At 40.1% G+C, this 14,732-nt stretch overlaps 1 protein-coding gene across 3 annotated transcripts in view; it reads right to left on the minus strand.

Moving 5' to 3' along the window:
- WT1 (WT1 transcription factor) overlaps positions 1-14,732 on the minus strand; it is a 52,755-nt gene that overhangs the window by 9,110 nt on the left and 28,913 nt on the right. For all 3 annotated transcript variants that reach the window (XM_081165562.1, XM_081165561.1, XM_081165560.1), the window contains 2 exons: positions 6,187-6,289; positions 5,150-5,300 (listed from right to left, as the gene is read on the minus strand). In XM_081165562.1, coding sequence (XP_081021688.1) covers positions 5,150-5,300; positions 6,187-6,289 — 254 coding nt within the window. The remainder of the gene's footprint in view (positions 1-5,149; positions 5,301-6,186; positions 6,290-14,732) is intronic.

Raw genomic sequence — 14,732 nt, forward strand, 5'->3', positions numbered from 1 at the left:
ATTTGAGCAGCATGAAGTGATACATTTCACACTGCTTCCACATTGCAAACAAAGGTCTTCTGTTATTATCAGGCTTACTGGAACTGTTACATCTTTCTCAAGTTAAGCTACAGCAACCATCTGCTACAGACCTCTGCTGTCATTCATCTATGTGTGGGAACGTTTTCAAACAGAATATGTCATTTACCCTTTTCAGTATCTTACTATCTTCACATGTCTCTGCATTTCCGAATAGAAACTTTCATCATTGTAGGAAATCACAATAGATTTTGATGTAAAACATGCATGAAGCCACTTATGTAATCAAAAAAGTTTCAATAACCCAGGGACCTCATCACACTTTATGAGTTGTATCCAACTAGGCCATACTCAAAGTAGATCCATTATGCTCAATCCATTAAAATCCATTAAAATCAATTGACCTCCACTAGTTTCAGTGGATCTACTCTTGAGCAATGCTTTTCTGGGGGTATGCAGGGGTATACATACCCCTAAACATTTTGTGAATCTTTGTACTGTATTTATTTTTGAACTATAAAATGGTGTTTTCTTGAGACAAAATGAGAGTACAGTATCCCTAAATATTTTAACAGGAAAAAAGCACTGTTCTTGAGTATGACTTAGTCAGATGCAACCCCATATGCCTAAGATGTTTCAAGTTTACACCCATAAATACAAACATGGGTGTCATACAGTTCCCTTGTCAGGAATTATATGCTGAATAGCAAACCATGTACAATGTGTGAATGGCTTTTGGCATTGTTACAAATCTTATAGCTTCTGTGTGTTCGTCTTGAGCTATCGCTACTATTATCTGATATTTATTCAGTGTAAGAAGTATGCTAGGTCCCAAGCACTTAGTTGAATGAAAACATGGGGCATCTTGTTATGCTTCCGATGCAATTTGTGTCCTGAAATAAGGGTTAAGAACTTAGGACAGTGCTATGGGAGTTGCCCTGTGGTGTCCTGCAAGGTTACATATTGTGCCCCATGCTTTGTAACACCTATATGAAGCCCCTGGGAGCTGTCATTAGGAGATTTGGAGTGAAGTGTCATTATGCAGAAATGACAGGGGCCTTTTGCTTGCAGAGTATGTGCTCTGCCACTGAGCTACTGCCCTCCTCCCTATAATTAGCTACCTATGAATTTCTAAATTCCTTCCAGTAGCACCTTAAAGACCAACTAAGTTAGTCTTTAAGGTGCTACTGGAAGGATTTTTTTTATTTTGATTATGGCAGACCAACACGGCTACCTATCTGTAATATGAATTTCTAGTAAACATCAGGATTGATTCAGACACGTGCTGAGATATGAGATGCCAGAAGCACTTTCCAACACAGACTGGGCTCATAGAAAGCACATGCTCAGCAGCACACAAGGGGACCAGATGAGCAACATCTGACCTACTGAAAGCCATAGATTAAGGGTGACCACCACATATCTATCCATAATGCAGACTGCTGCTACTGTGCATTCATGCTTGGGTGCCCAAATTATTCTTATAGCATGGTAAATTTAATGTGCTGAACATCAGAAAACCTATTCCCATCTCCTTCCAAAACGGTGAAGCCAGATATCATTACCACTGAAAATGTAAGCAACAGAAACTTGTGGAAAGTCACTCAATGGGGAATACCTGATAAACCAGCTATGAAACATTTACAGGAAGAAAGACCATGTGTATTTATTTTCCAAAGAGCTTTGTGGTTATGTAGAAAACCCCATTCATGATACTTTTTTTATACACTAGCTATCTATAAATTTAAACTGGCCTCAAGATTACACTCGGTGCATACATTCCAGGAAATAGCAGTTGTTCCCCAGAGAGCTGTCTCCCACTCGTTTCTCCTCAAGGTTAAACCACTTCATTCTATTCTGTTGAGGCAGCAGACTGATAAGGGCCCAGAAAAGTGAAGTTTAAGGGACATCCCCATACTGATCACCAGTAAACTCCTTTCCTGCCCCTTTTGCCTTTGGTAATTAGGAAAACACACGGAAGGTTCATCTTCACAGCTACCTTCCCACTGTCTGGTCCCAAATCTAAGGTGCAAAAGACTTGGTGCCAGATTCTGCTAAAGAATTGTGCTAGTGGGAAGCAGGGCAATGAGTTTCACCAGCAAGATGGAGATTTCCCCTCTTCTCCTCTCCACTCCCATCAGGTCTGGAGAGTCAGGAGAACCTCCAGAACAGCTCACAGGGAGAGAAGAGCAGGTCATTCAGTCTAGCAAGCAGAAATGCTTGCATTGATGGAACAAGTGTATTAGCTCAATGTTGAATTCCACCCATTTGCCTGATTGGAAAAGAGTTATGAAGCACAATTGCATCTTCAATAATGTTTTTCTTATAGGAGGGGAGCAAGAAACCAGTCATACCAAGGAGATGCTGTCTGTTATGTGTAATCAGTGTGTAATTATGGGAATGCTGATCTGTAGCTTAGTTTGGTATGTGCATGCGTGCTTGCAGCAAGCTCAGCAACTTGCATCAGTGCAGCATAGGGTGACCAGAAAAGGAAGATGTGCCTCCTGCACCTTTAATACCTGTGTATAAAATGGATTTTCAGCAGGTGTAGGCTGTCATTCAAGCTACTGTGTAGTCATCCTAATGTATAGCCAGAGCTGAAAAGTTGGCATCAAGTTTACAGAAGGGTTTATATGTGCTGATACTTTTTCTCTCAGAGTATAATACCTCATAACTGGTATAGTTCTCCAAGTTCATGAATATATCCATGGGCCTTGAAAAACATTATTGTTCTGAAGAGGAATGGGGTACTGGATGAGATTGGAAAGACTGCACACCTAGAAAGTGAGTGCTCACAGAGAACAACTTCATAAGCTAACTCTAAAGGTAATCCTTTAATTGGAAGAGACCAGTCTACAGTGATGGTGGGAACAAAATGGCCTAGTCAGGAAAGAATGTGTAATAAAAACCACAAGACCCAGTATGAACTGGGGTGAGCTGCTCCAGGTCATCAGGTTTATGACAGTGACTTATGCAAATGTTCTGAAGAAGAGACAGTTGTTTAATTTCCACACTCTGTATCCTTCCCTGGAGAAGGAGCCATGACTTTCCAAACAAAATCTTTAATATAAATTTGTTAAAGTAATGAAATTTTGCTTTTCAAAAGTAGAAAAAATGTTGCAAGAACTGTGCCTGTTATATGGTTGTTTGTTCTGTGCAAAACATTTTTACAGTTTTGCTGAGAAGAAAACTCCGATGGGTACAAAGTAGTATACTTCACTGATTAAAAAACTAAGAGTGGCATTCTACTAATGAGTCACGTCAGTGCATAAGGACTTCTGTTTGTGCAATAGGGCTTCCCCCCTTCATCTGGGGGGTGGGACTAGGCGAATCCCTGGAACAGTGCATGGGGGAAGGAGGTAAGGGGTCATTTTGGCTAGAAAGCGCGAAATTGCATTCCTTCCAGACTCCCAAAACATACACCAATTTCCAAAAAACCTTCAAAAACACAAATCATAGTTGCTGGGTTATGTTAATGGTGATTGAAAGCTCCATGAAATCTTACCACTTAATTCAGTGTATTGTTTATATTGCTTTCCCCCCGTTGTATTTCTCAGCTTCCTAGTGCTCCAAATCAATCAGATGCCTTTTATTATTATATGTTTCAGTTAATGGTATTGTTAATAACCAGTAAAGCACTCAATAAGTAGTTAAAGGGCACATGAGAAGTCAGCAAAAGCTGTGTTGAAACATTAAGAAATGCTGATATGAATTCCAAATTTTTCTATCCGAGCTCTGCATGTTTTCTAATCCAACTGTGGGTAACACTATCTGAGTGAGCAGTCTGCAGGAAATGTAATGAGCCAGTCATGTATAAATATCTAGGTGATGAGAAAGAGGAATCTTATGGAGCACATCCAGCTCCACCCCCGTGTGTGTGTGTGTGTGTGTGTGTGTGTGTGTGTGTGTGTATTATCAAGCATAATTCACTGGAAAAACATCACATACAAATCATTAATTTGGAATGATATACAGAAGCATTTTGTTCCTTAAAAAAACCCTTCAAGACCTGTGAGGCCATGCCTGACAAATAAGGTAGTCATTCAGTTGTGCTGTATGTGCAAAGCAAACACACACACACACACACACACACACACACACACTGCATCCCTATTAGAGGTGACAAGTGAAGGACTATCTTGCTCTTTTTAGCCCAAGGACCCTAAAATGCCCCATGTTGGAGGGATTATGAACACAGCATGGTCATGTATTCCACTGTCGGAAGGAGTCTTCTACTTGAAGGGTCCACTCCAAGTCTTAATTAAAAACCATAGTAGATCCTTGAAGTTCCCCATCAGCAGTAAGAAGGCCCAAAGGTCACCTAGTCATAGTGTTTCCCATTATATATATTGTATTTCTATTTAAATCATATGAATTTGTACAGTGGTGCCCCGCAAGACGAATGCCTCGCAAGACGGAAAACTCGCTAGACGAAAGAGTTTTCCGTTTTGGAGGTGCTTCGCAAAACGAATCTCCTATGGGCTTGCTTCGCAAGACGAAAATGTCTTGCGAGTTCCTGTGGGTTTTTTTTCCTTCCCCCCCCCTTTTTCTAAGCCGCTAAGCCGCTAAGCTGATCCGATAAGCCGATAAGCCGCTAAAAGCTGCTAATAGCGCTAATAGCGCTAATCCGCTAATCCATCAATGGGCTTGCTTCGCAAGACGAAAAAACCGCTAGACGAAGAGACTCTCAGAATGGATTATTTTCGTCTTGCGAGGCACCACTGTATATAAATTTGCACACCTATAAACCTATGCGAATTTTATGCAAATCAGCACTTGCTTTTGCTGTTGGTATGTAAATAGCCATTTTATATGAATGGGTTCAATTCCCAGTACAGTGGTACCTTGGGTTACATACGCTTCAGGTTACATACGCTTCAGGTTACAGACTCCGCTAACCCAGAAATAGTGTTTCAGGTTAAGAATTTTGCTTCAGGATAAGAACAGAAATCGTGCTCTGACGGCGCGGCGGCAGCAGGAGGCCGCATTAGCTAAAGTGGTGCTTCAGGTTAAGAACAGACCTCCGGAACAAATTAAGTACTTAACCCGAGGTACCACTGTACAGTAAACACCAAAGCACAGAATCAGACTTCTAACTAGGGACAATTTTGCAGTCCATTAAAATACTTACCTGTGTGCTTTCTTCCATGCATCTGCAGATGAGACAGTTTGAAATATCGTTTATTGCAGCCAGGGTATTCACACATGAAAGGTCTTTTCTCATTTGTGTCACCTGCTGATCTAACAATCATAGGAGCTACTCCAGGTACTCGTCTCACATCCTATAATGGCATTAAGAATTTGGATTATTATATGACCAGTTTTCAGAACTGGAAGCAGTGCATGCAATAACTGCTCCAATTATACTACCTTAAACTCAAAACATATCTATTGTAAGTAATATTTATTTAATTTGTTTATTAATCTTTTTTCCCTTCTGTAAAACAAGCTTTAACATATTACTGCTTAGCAAAAAATGAAAATTTCAGGCCTTCAGTTAATAATCACATGCCAGATCTAATATTTAGGAAAGTGCAATGCCACTTTGAAGTTTCCCATTTAGAGGAATATTGTAGCTTGTACTAATGAAAATTATTTATGTTGTTTCTTTAAGTCAGCCAATAGTTTCTCACTGAATTTATTACTGATGCAGTGGAACAGTAGAGAAAAGATCCTGTAGAGAGGTGTACAAAATAATAATGCAAGACATAGAGAAAGTAGATAGAGAAAAGTTTTTCTCATTCTCAAAGCGCTAGAACTCATGGACCTCCAATGAAGGTCCAGTGTTGGAGAATTCAAGGCAGGCAAAAGAAAGCTCTTCACACAGCACACAGTTAAAAGTATGGAACCCACTCACACAGGAGGCAGTGGAGGCCACCAATTTAGATGGCTTTAAAAGGGGATTCAGCAAATTCATGGAAAATAATGTATATCATTGGCTACTAGCCATGATGGCTGCCTCCGTGGTCAGATGCAGTAATTATTCTGAATGCCAGTTGCTGGAAACCACAGGAAGGGAGAGAATCCTGTCATGCTCATGTCCTGCCGGCAAGCTCCTTATGGGCATCTGGGACCATCGCCTGATCCATTTCTTATCTTAAAAGCAGCAGTTTCCAATGACAGCCTGGAAATCCATTTAGAATTGTACATTTCCTGCAGTATACTTACCTGTATTCCTCTAAAGACTCCATGGGTGTGTATTCTATACTGGGCCCCACAGCTGTATAACATAGGGCCTGCATGGTTATCACTTTCATATCCTGTTGCATGGCTGAAAATAAAGAGAGGCCAAAGGTTGGAAATTAACTATACTCTGTTGATGAAGTATTAGCGACAGGCCTTCATTCAATCCGAAAACAACGAAATAGACCAAGGAAACGTAATGGAAACTTAGTGATTCTGTTTCAAACATAGGTTTCAAAGAGAGAACATAAGATTTGCCTAGCAGTGCTTTAAATTTTGATTACTGAAAGAAAACAGTACAGATAGGGGTGGGGGAATACAGAGAAGCAAAAGTTAATGCAGCAGATACGTGCAAGTTATTTATCAGTTAAATGCCAAGTTGGCTATTGCTAATATCTTTGGAATGAGCAAAATGCCTCAGGTTTCACATTAAGTGCAGTGGGTTTTTGTCAGCACCTCATGACTCAGATATAACCAGATAGGACTGAGAAAGTGATGACATTTACAAGAACAGCAGTGGTGCAGCCACAGGATAGGATTACAAATCAGAGTCCTAACTATTTAACCCACATATCAGCTTGGAAGATGTACTGCAGCTTAACCTTTAGTAAAATCAACAAACAAGGAAATCGTTACCTTGTGGAAATCAATGATCCCCCTGTGTGCAGCAAGGATGCAACCCAAACATTTCCCTTGAAGTATTTAGGACTTTCAGTTTAAGGCTAAAAATAAGTGAACTTCATCCTGCAACATTTAACTTTCTATAAATATAAACCTGTATTTACCAGACTTCTGATAGCTGAGACACACACTTTTATTCTAAAATGAAACTGGAGAACCATTTCAGTCTTACACTTGAAGAAAAAAGTTTACCTTTAAGTTGTGTAAGAGTTAAGAAATTACACAACACCCATCCCTTGACTTCTGTATCAGTCATTGATCTCAGTGTGCTTCCTAATTGGAAATTCAATGGAACTTACTCCCAGATAACTGTGCAAGACTGCAAATATGCAGGACAATAATAATTATAATAATAATAATAATTTATTATTTATACCCTGCCCATCTGGCTGAGTTTCCCCAGCCACTCTGGGTGGCTCCCAATTGAGTGTTAAAAACACTACAGCATTAAATATCCTATGCTGTACTGTTTTGATGCTGTACTGTTTTTAATATTCAGTTGGAAGCCGCCCAGAGTGGCTGGGGAAACCCAGCCAGATGGGTGGGGTATAAATAAATTATTATTATTATTATTATTATTATTATTATTATTATTATTATTATTATTATTATTATTATTATTATATGCATCCTATGCATGCTTGTTTAGAAGTACATTTCATTGTGGCTTTCTCCCTAGTAAGTATGTTTTAAGGGCTGTAGCCTCAGGTAGTTTGTTTCTTATGGCACAGCACACAGAATGGAGATTACTGGCATAGATGGAGACCTTTTGCGGGGGGACCATTTGTGCTCAGAACTCTTCTTTACCTTGAAGCTAGGTTACTTGCCCATGGGCAAACTTCTGGGGAATGCGTGTCAGTTGTGGGAGCAGTCAAAGTTACACATACACACACACACACACACACACACACACACACACACACACACACACACACCACTATCTATCCTCCATCCAGGCAATCAAGAAGTATTATCACAGTTCAAGGGACATTCCAGCCATATGTAGTGGCAGATGCAGAGCATGGCTGTTGAGTGTCATGGCCGGTGGGTGAGTGTCCTGTATAGAGTCCTGAGGGCTAGAAGGTCCAATTCATCCCCTAGGCCTAAAGTGCTCCACCCCTGGTATAATCCAAGGAACCCTCACAAAATATCATATCCTATTATAATGACCCAACACAAACAACATGGAAAAGGAAAGAGGCATGAATAAAAAATGGATTCTCTAACCTGCAGAACAATAAGAAACTGTAGATTTTATCCTCATCAGTCAGTCTTTTAGAAAAGAATGAATGTTATAGAATCATAGAACTGTAAAATTGGAAGGGACCCTGAGGGTCATCTAATGCAACTCCCTGCAGTGCAGGAATCCTGCCCACAGCCGTCTCTCGGTGGGCTCAAACCACCAACCTTTTGGTTAACAGCCACATGCACTAAACCATAGCACCACAGGAGGGCCCCAAGATGTATGTAACTATTCAATAAAATTTCCACTGCTGTTCCTAAATGAAAGAACATCCATGTGTCTTTGTGCATTATGTAAGTATGGATGAATATATTATTATTATTATTATTATTATTATTATTATTATTATTATTATTATTATTATTATTACTACTACTACTACTACTACTACTACTACTACTTAATATTACTTATAAAGTTGCCCTTCAATAAAAATTTCTTGGGTGGCTTACAAGCAAGACATTATTTTAAAAATACTGAATTAATAATTAAAATCAATAAAAGACAAAAACTATATTTGCAACAGCATAAATAGTCTGTAGCCAACTAAGTCCTACTCAAAGTTAGACCCGTTGATATTGATATAATAAATTTAAGTCCATTGGTTTCAATTGGTCTACTCAGATTAAGTCTTATTTGGATACAACCCACAGCCTGGATTATACTGCAATAGCCCACAGTAGCCTAGAGCAGTATAAAACACAACTGCCAATTCAAACAATTTGAACACCTTATTTCAAGTGCTAAAAAAGATGCATTCACAACCGAGAAACAAAAAAATACCCCCAAAATGTTAAGCAAGCATTATATATTTCTCTGTTTAGAAGACCAAAAAATACTTGATCCTTGGGACAGAAGAAATGTAAAATGATTGAGCATAATAGTATATAGTACATCCAAGGCTATTTAAATGTATATCTTATATAATAAAATGTGTGATGAAAAACAGAGCAGCTCTGAAGAATCATGACAACTTTGTTTAAAAAAAAACAATAAAAAGATATCTGAAAAGTATGAATCCTTGAATTACTTCCTTCCACAACCTTTATTTTGTTGCACTGGCATTGTTCGTAAGATGGATAAACTAGAGCCCCAGGTTAATAAAGATGTACTAAGCTTTTTCTAGGGAATCCAGAGGCAAGTTAGCAAACATCAGCATAAAATATGAAAACTGAGTGATTCATCACCATCAACCCTGGATGTTTTTTAAACAGTTGGGGGGGGGGGAGTCGGGGGGGGGGGGAGATTACACAAAACAGATACCACATTAAGCCATAACTTAATAGCAGTTCAAGAAAGAGATCAGGATTTTAGCATGGAGAAGCAGCCAAAAATGTGAGGCACAGAAAATATGCCACTTTCATTTAGGAAAATAATGAAATAATGTTCAATGTGACTATTTAAAACAATTGTCATCATAGCACTGAAAAATATACACTGCTGCTTTCTTTGGTAATAATGCTACTACCAAGCAGATGTATTGTCAAAGATTGGCAGTGTTGTATAGATTTAATACACCTTTGTCACGGCTAAAATGGCCGCTGTTTCTTTAATGTGAATAAAGCTGGGTCAGCATGAGTCAGTGGCCTGCACCAGGTTCTGTATATAGAGTGAGAAATGCTAGTTTGTTGCTGAGTTGGGTGGGTTGGTTGGTTGGTTGGTTAGTTAGTTAGTTAGTTAGTGAGTGAGTGAGTGAGTGAGTGAGTGAGTGAGTGAGTGAAAGCTGGTAGTGTTGGTGTGTACAGTTGGTCAGTTGCTTTTGCACAAAGACCTTTAAGAATAAAACTCCTCAAGGATACTTTTCTCATGGACTCTTTTATGCCGACAAGGGTCTGAGGACCAGGCTGAGGAGACAAAGGGAGGTCAGAACCCTTTCCTTTTTTTTCTTTTTCTTTTTTTTACAAACACTGACAACCTTTTCTTTTTTGGCTTAGATTGAATAAGATCTTTTTTAAGGACCGGCTTTTTTTCAGAAGCCATGCCAAGCTATGATGGGATAGGAAGGAGGTGAGAAAGCCCTGTTGTGAACAAAGAACACTGCATGCACTTCCATGCCAGTAAAATCAGGATAAAGAAAAGGTCGTGTGCATCTATGAACTTGTGTTACTTCAGCATGACCTATTTGGAAAGAGTGTGAAACATTGCTGATAAGCCCTCGTGTGTTCCGGTTTATGATTAATATATGGCTTTGAACCTCTGCATTTATTTAAATATAGTTTATTGTATATCGCTTTGGATTTTTTTAAAAAAAAGAAAATCCATAACCCCACTTAGGATGGGGAAGCGGTAGGCTGGCACAGTCACCTCTCCACCAGCAGAGAGAAGTGGTGCTGGGTGGGGAGGCAGGTTCTGGGGCAGTAGAAGCTCTGGGGGGGCGGAATCCAGCAGAAAACCCCCAAACAGGGCATGAGTGGGGTCAGGGACTGAGGGCACCAGAGAGTTTGGATCTGCTAGATTCAAGTCTCCTCCCGATATGCCATCCTGGAGCTGACACACCAAAACAAAAAAAACTACTGCCTGCACCACCTTTCTGCCTGGCCAGCAGGAGGCAACCAGACAGGCAGCAGTAAATTTGCCGCTCCACATCTCCCTAGTCCAGGGGTCTGCAACCTTTAAGACAAAAAGAGCCACTTGGACCCGTTTCCGAAGGAAAAAAAACTGGAAGCCGCAAAACCATTGCGACATTTAAAACAAATATATCCCCGGAGCCGCGATCTGACAGTGGGCAGGAAGGTGACGTCGGGACGGTGCGTGACTAACGCACGCACCACCCCCATGCGACGTCACAGCCAGTACAGCGCCCGCCACAGTGGGGAGTGTTGGGGCGCACAATGCGCCTCCTCCCCTCGCTAGTATCCGCCCCGGAGCAGCGGCAAAGGTGTAAAAGAGCCACATGCGGCTCCGGAGCCGCGGGTTGCTGACCCCTGCCCTAGTCCCTTGTTAGAATTGCTCTGCCCACACTGCATTTATAAAAACTAGAAATCTCAGCAGTAGAAATATAACAACTTATTCACAGAGCAGGGAATCCTAGCTTCTACTTTTTGTGTGCTTGTAGCATAAAAGAGGGTTGCTTAAAGTGGTAGATTAGCAGATAAATTGTGAAAAAGAAGCAGCAGATGAACCTCCCTTAAAATAACATATCATTTCCTTCTGTAGTTCTTTGTTATTACTCCCACTGTTGTTCATTGACTGTTACACCACTGGCAAGGACTTGGCTTTTGTTTTTAATTGTATCTAGAATATCATGCACTTAATAAATAATAAGTCAGCATCATAATTTTAAATGCATTTTTGTCAAACACAAAATGAATGGTTTGGTTTAATTGCAATTTAATTTTAGGGTCGTGTGAATTGATTATATTTGGAGTGTACTGTTTTAATATGAAAAAGAATTTATCACCCACCTTTCACCAGCAGGTCTGAGGGTAGGTTTGGGCAATTTAAGAATCAGTATTAAAAACAGTTAAATATAGCTGTGATTACTGCATTGCAGGGAGTTGGACTACATGATCCTTTGGGTCCGTTATAACTCTGGTTCTATGAAATCACAGTCTCAGGAGCAGGGTTAGGGTCCTGAAAAACACATCTCATTTGTGCATGTGTGATTTTACCGAATGTCATATACATCACTTGATCTGTGGTTTAAGGTTTACTCACAATGGAGTACATGAACTTGCTATTATTTCAGTGTCAACGATACAGTGCCCACAGATACCAGCATGCCTGCTAGTACTTCCTATGGTGAAAGGTCTCAGAATATATATATTTATTTATACAGTGTTTTACGAAATTTATAAACCCCTTCGCAGATTGAGGCCATCAAAGCAGTGTACAACACAATAAAAAGTAAGATAAATCCAAATTCTGAAAACAATTTAAACCATTCTGCAAATTCTATAGATGTACAATTAATTTTTCACAAATGACTGGATCACACCTCAGGTGCCTAAACACTGGACACCTGTCTCATAATTAATTCCAGAGATCTGGAGCTGCAACACTAAAAGCCCAGTTTCTAAGTGGACTTCCAGGGCAGGTGATACTCTCAGCAGCACCGAATCTGGGGAGCACAGTTGCTGGACAGGGATATAGTGGTGGGCTTAGGTAAGTTGTTTATGGTTCAAAAATACATAACATGTTAGTTTTTCCTGCCCAGTTCCTGTTTGCACAGGCTCAGACTCTTCTACACTGAACACACCCCATTAAACTTCATTGGATTCCAGGATTGGATACCCACCTTCCCATTCATTTTGAACAGAGGAGAGTTGCAAAGAGCTCCTCTCTCTTGAGTGTGGCAGTGGCTGATATGGGTACCTTTCCCACTAATTAATGAGGTTGCTGACAGGTGAGTGATATGCCCACACCATTTTATGTCCCCACCTCCTTTTCTGCTCTTTTAGATGTGGTTGCGCCTTCAAAGTATCTACTGTGTGTTGTGCCACAACCATGGAACCATTTTGTGTTGCGTCACACCCCAATGGCAGCTGTTTTATGACTGGTGCCCATGGCACTTCCTCAAAATTCCAAGTGGGGCCCAAAGCTTGGTGACCCTTGAAGAGAGCTGTTCAAAGGACAGTGATTCCAACTATGAGTGTGCACACAGCAATGATGGATGTAGCCCTTTCAGAAAATCATCAGTCGTACTAAAACCAAGTGTTTGACAAGTTGGGGCCTAAATCCAGCAACATCTACCCCTTCTGGAAGGCTGTTCCAGAAGCTAGGTATGGAGATGATTTCTGTGTACACCACCCATCATTGTGTACTATTAGGGCTATGCCTATGTCCAATCACATATGCCCCCAAGCAGAATCTGCTATGGTACTTTTTTTAAAAATCATTTCTCAGATTTTGAAATCCTTTTCAAACATTTGTTGCAGTATAGTATGGGAAGGAAATCTTAACTGAATCACATAGGAAAATGACAGCAAGTATATAAAGGCTATAATCTGTGAAAAGATATGTGGAAGCCACATATTTCAATGCAAAGAAGGATGCCAATATTCATTAAGTTCTTCAAGAAGGAGGGAAACATCTGAAACACTACACTCCTGGGAATCCCTTATGAACAGCCCATGTATTTTAAAGATGTAAATCTTAGGAAGAGTAGCTTATGTTCATGGCAACTGAAACTGAAGGCGCTGTGTTTTGTAACTCTCTCAGCCAAAGAAGACAGATAACTATTTTGGCTCATATTACCAACGATGAGGCTATGTCTAGCTCTGATTTTCCACAGATTCTACAATCTTGGCCTATACCAAAACATTTAAATTGACTTTACCATAGATCGTTCGTCATGATTCCATCTTCTCTTTGCTTTTTCCTCCTAAACAACCCAGGTCGCATCACTGCTAAAAGTCTGCACTTATGGATGCATAGAATGCCATTTATTGTCTTCATTCTACTTTCAATATTTCTGTTTAAGCCAGGGGGTTTCCTCCTCCTCCACCAGATCCCTAAAGAGTAACCTCTTCCTTGCTTTAATTACTTGGATCTCAGACAAGGTTTATATGCTTCTTCATTTTGCAGGATATTTTCTCTAGAAGAGACAAAACATCATATCTAAAGAGGAAATTGCAGACAATGAAGGAGAAAAGTCCGAAATGGCCTCCAAAAAAAAAAAAAAAAGGCAGAAGTGGGTAGAGCCAGGGCTTTTTCGGCTGTGGCTCCGATCTGGTGGAACGCTCTGTCACAAGAGACCAGGGCCTTGCGGGACTTGACATCTTTCCGCAGGGCCTGCAAGACAGAGCTGTTCCACCAGGCCTTTGGCTAGGGCACAGCCTGACTCCCTCCCTCGGCAATCTTCGCAGAGCTCTGGCCCAATGGTTGCCAGTGGCTTGAATTAATTAATTTTTATAATGAATGATTTTAGAATGTTGTTTATGTTATACTTCTGTACTGTTTTATTGTTGTTAGCCGCCCTGAGCCCGGCTTCGGCTGGGGAGGGCGGGATATAAATAAAATTTATTATTTATTATTATTATTATTAGTGTATTGAGATTTTTTTAAAAAAAATCAAAACCATGTAATATGATGGATTGTTGAGAAACTTGGTGTTCTTTCCATTTTTTCTCTCCTGTGAGTTACATGCCAGATGTCAAATGTACCGCTGGAAACATTGGCCTCAGTTCATTACCATGTTACCATTACATTTTACATTTTACTATGTAATGTGAATTTTATCCTGCACATTTTTTTTTGCAATGTAACAAGTACCATATCTGAATGGGATGCAAGAGTACATTATTGTTATTGTTGTTATTATTGTTATTTATTTGTATCCTGCATTTTTGCCTGACAGGGGCTCATGCAAGTCTGCAAACACATTACATGGGTCATACAATAACGTTCACCAAGGAAGCAGCTTAAGAATCCTTTAATCAGTTGGAGGTATGTGTTGTTAATATTATTCCCATCTGTGCTCAAACTATCCAGCAGAGATGGGAAAACTGTGATCTTCCAGATGTTGTTGGGTTTGCACTTCCATCAGCCCCAGCCAGTGGTCAGGGATTATGGCATTTGTGGTTCAATAACATCTGGAGGGTCATGGGTTCCCAAGCCCTGCAATAGAGGATATAACAGTTTGCTACATCCTAGGAGTAGGGCTTAT

This window comes from Podarcis bocagei (genome assembly GCF_964188305.1).
Source record: "Podarcis bocagei genome assembly, chromosome: 1".
NCBI classification, from domain to species: Eukaryota; Metazoa; Chordata; class Lepidosauria; order Squamata; family Lacertidae; genus Podarcis; species Podarcis bocagei.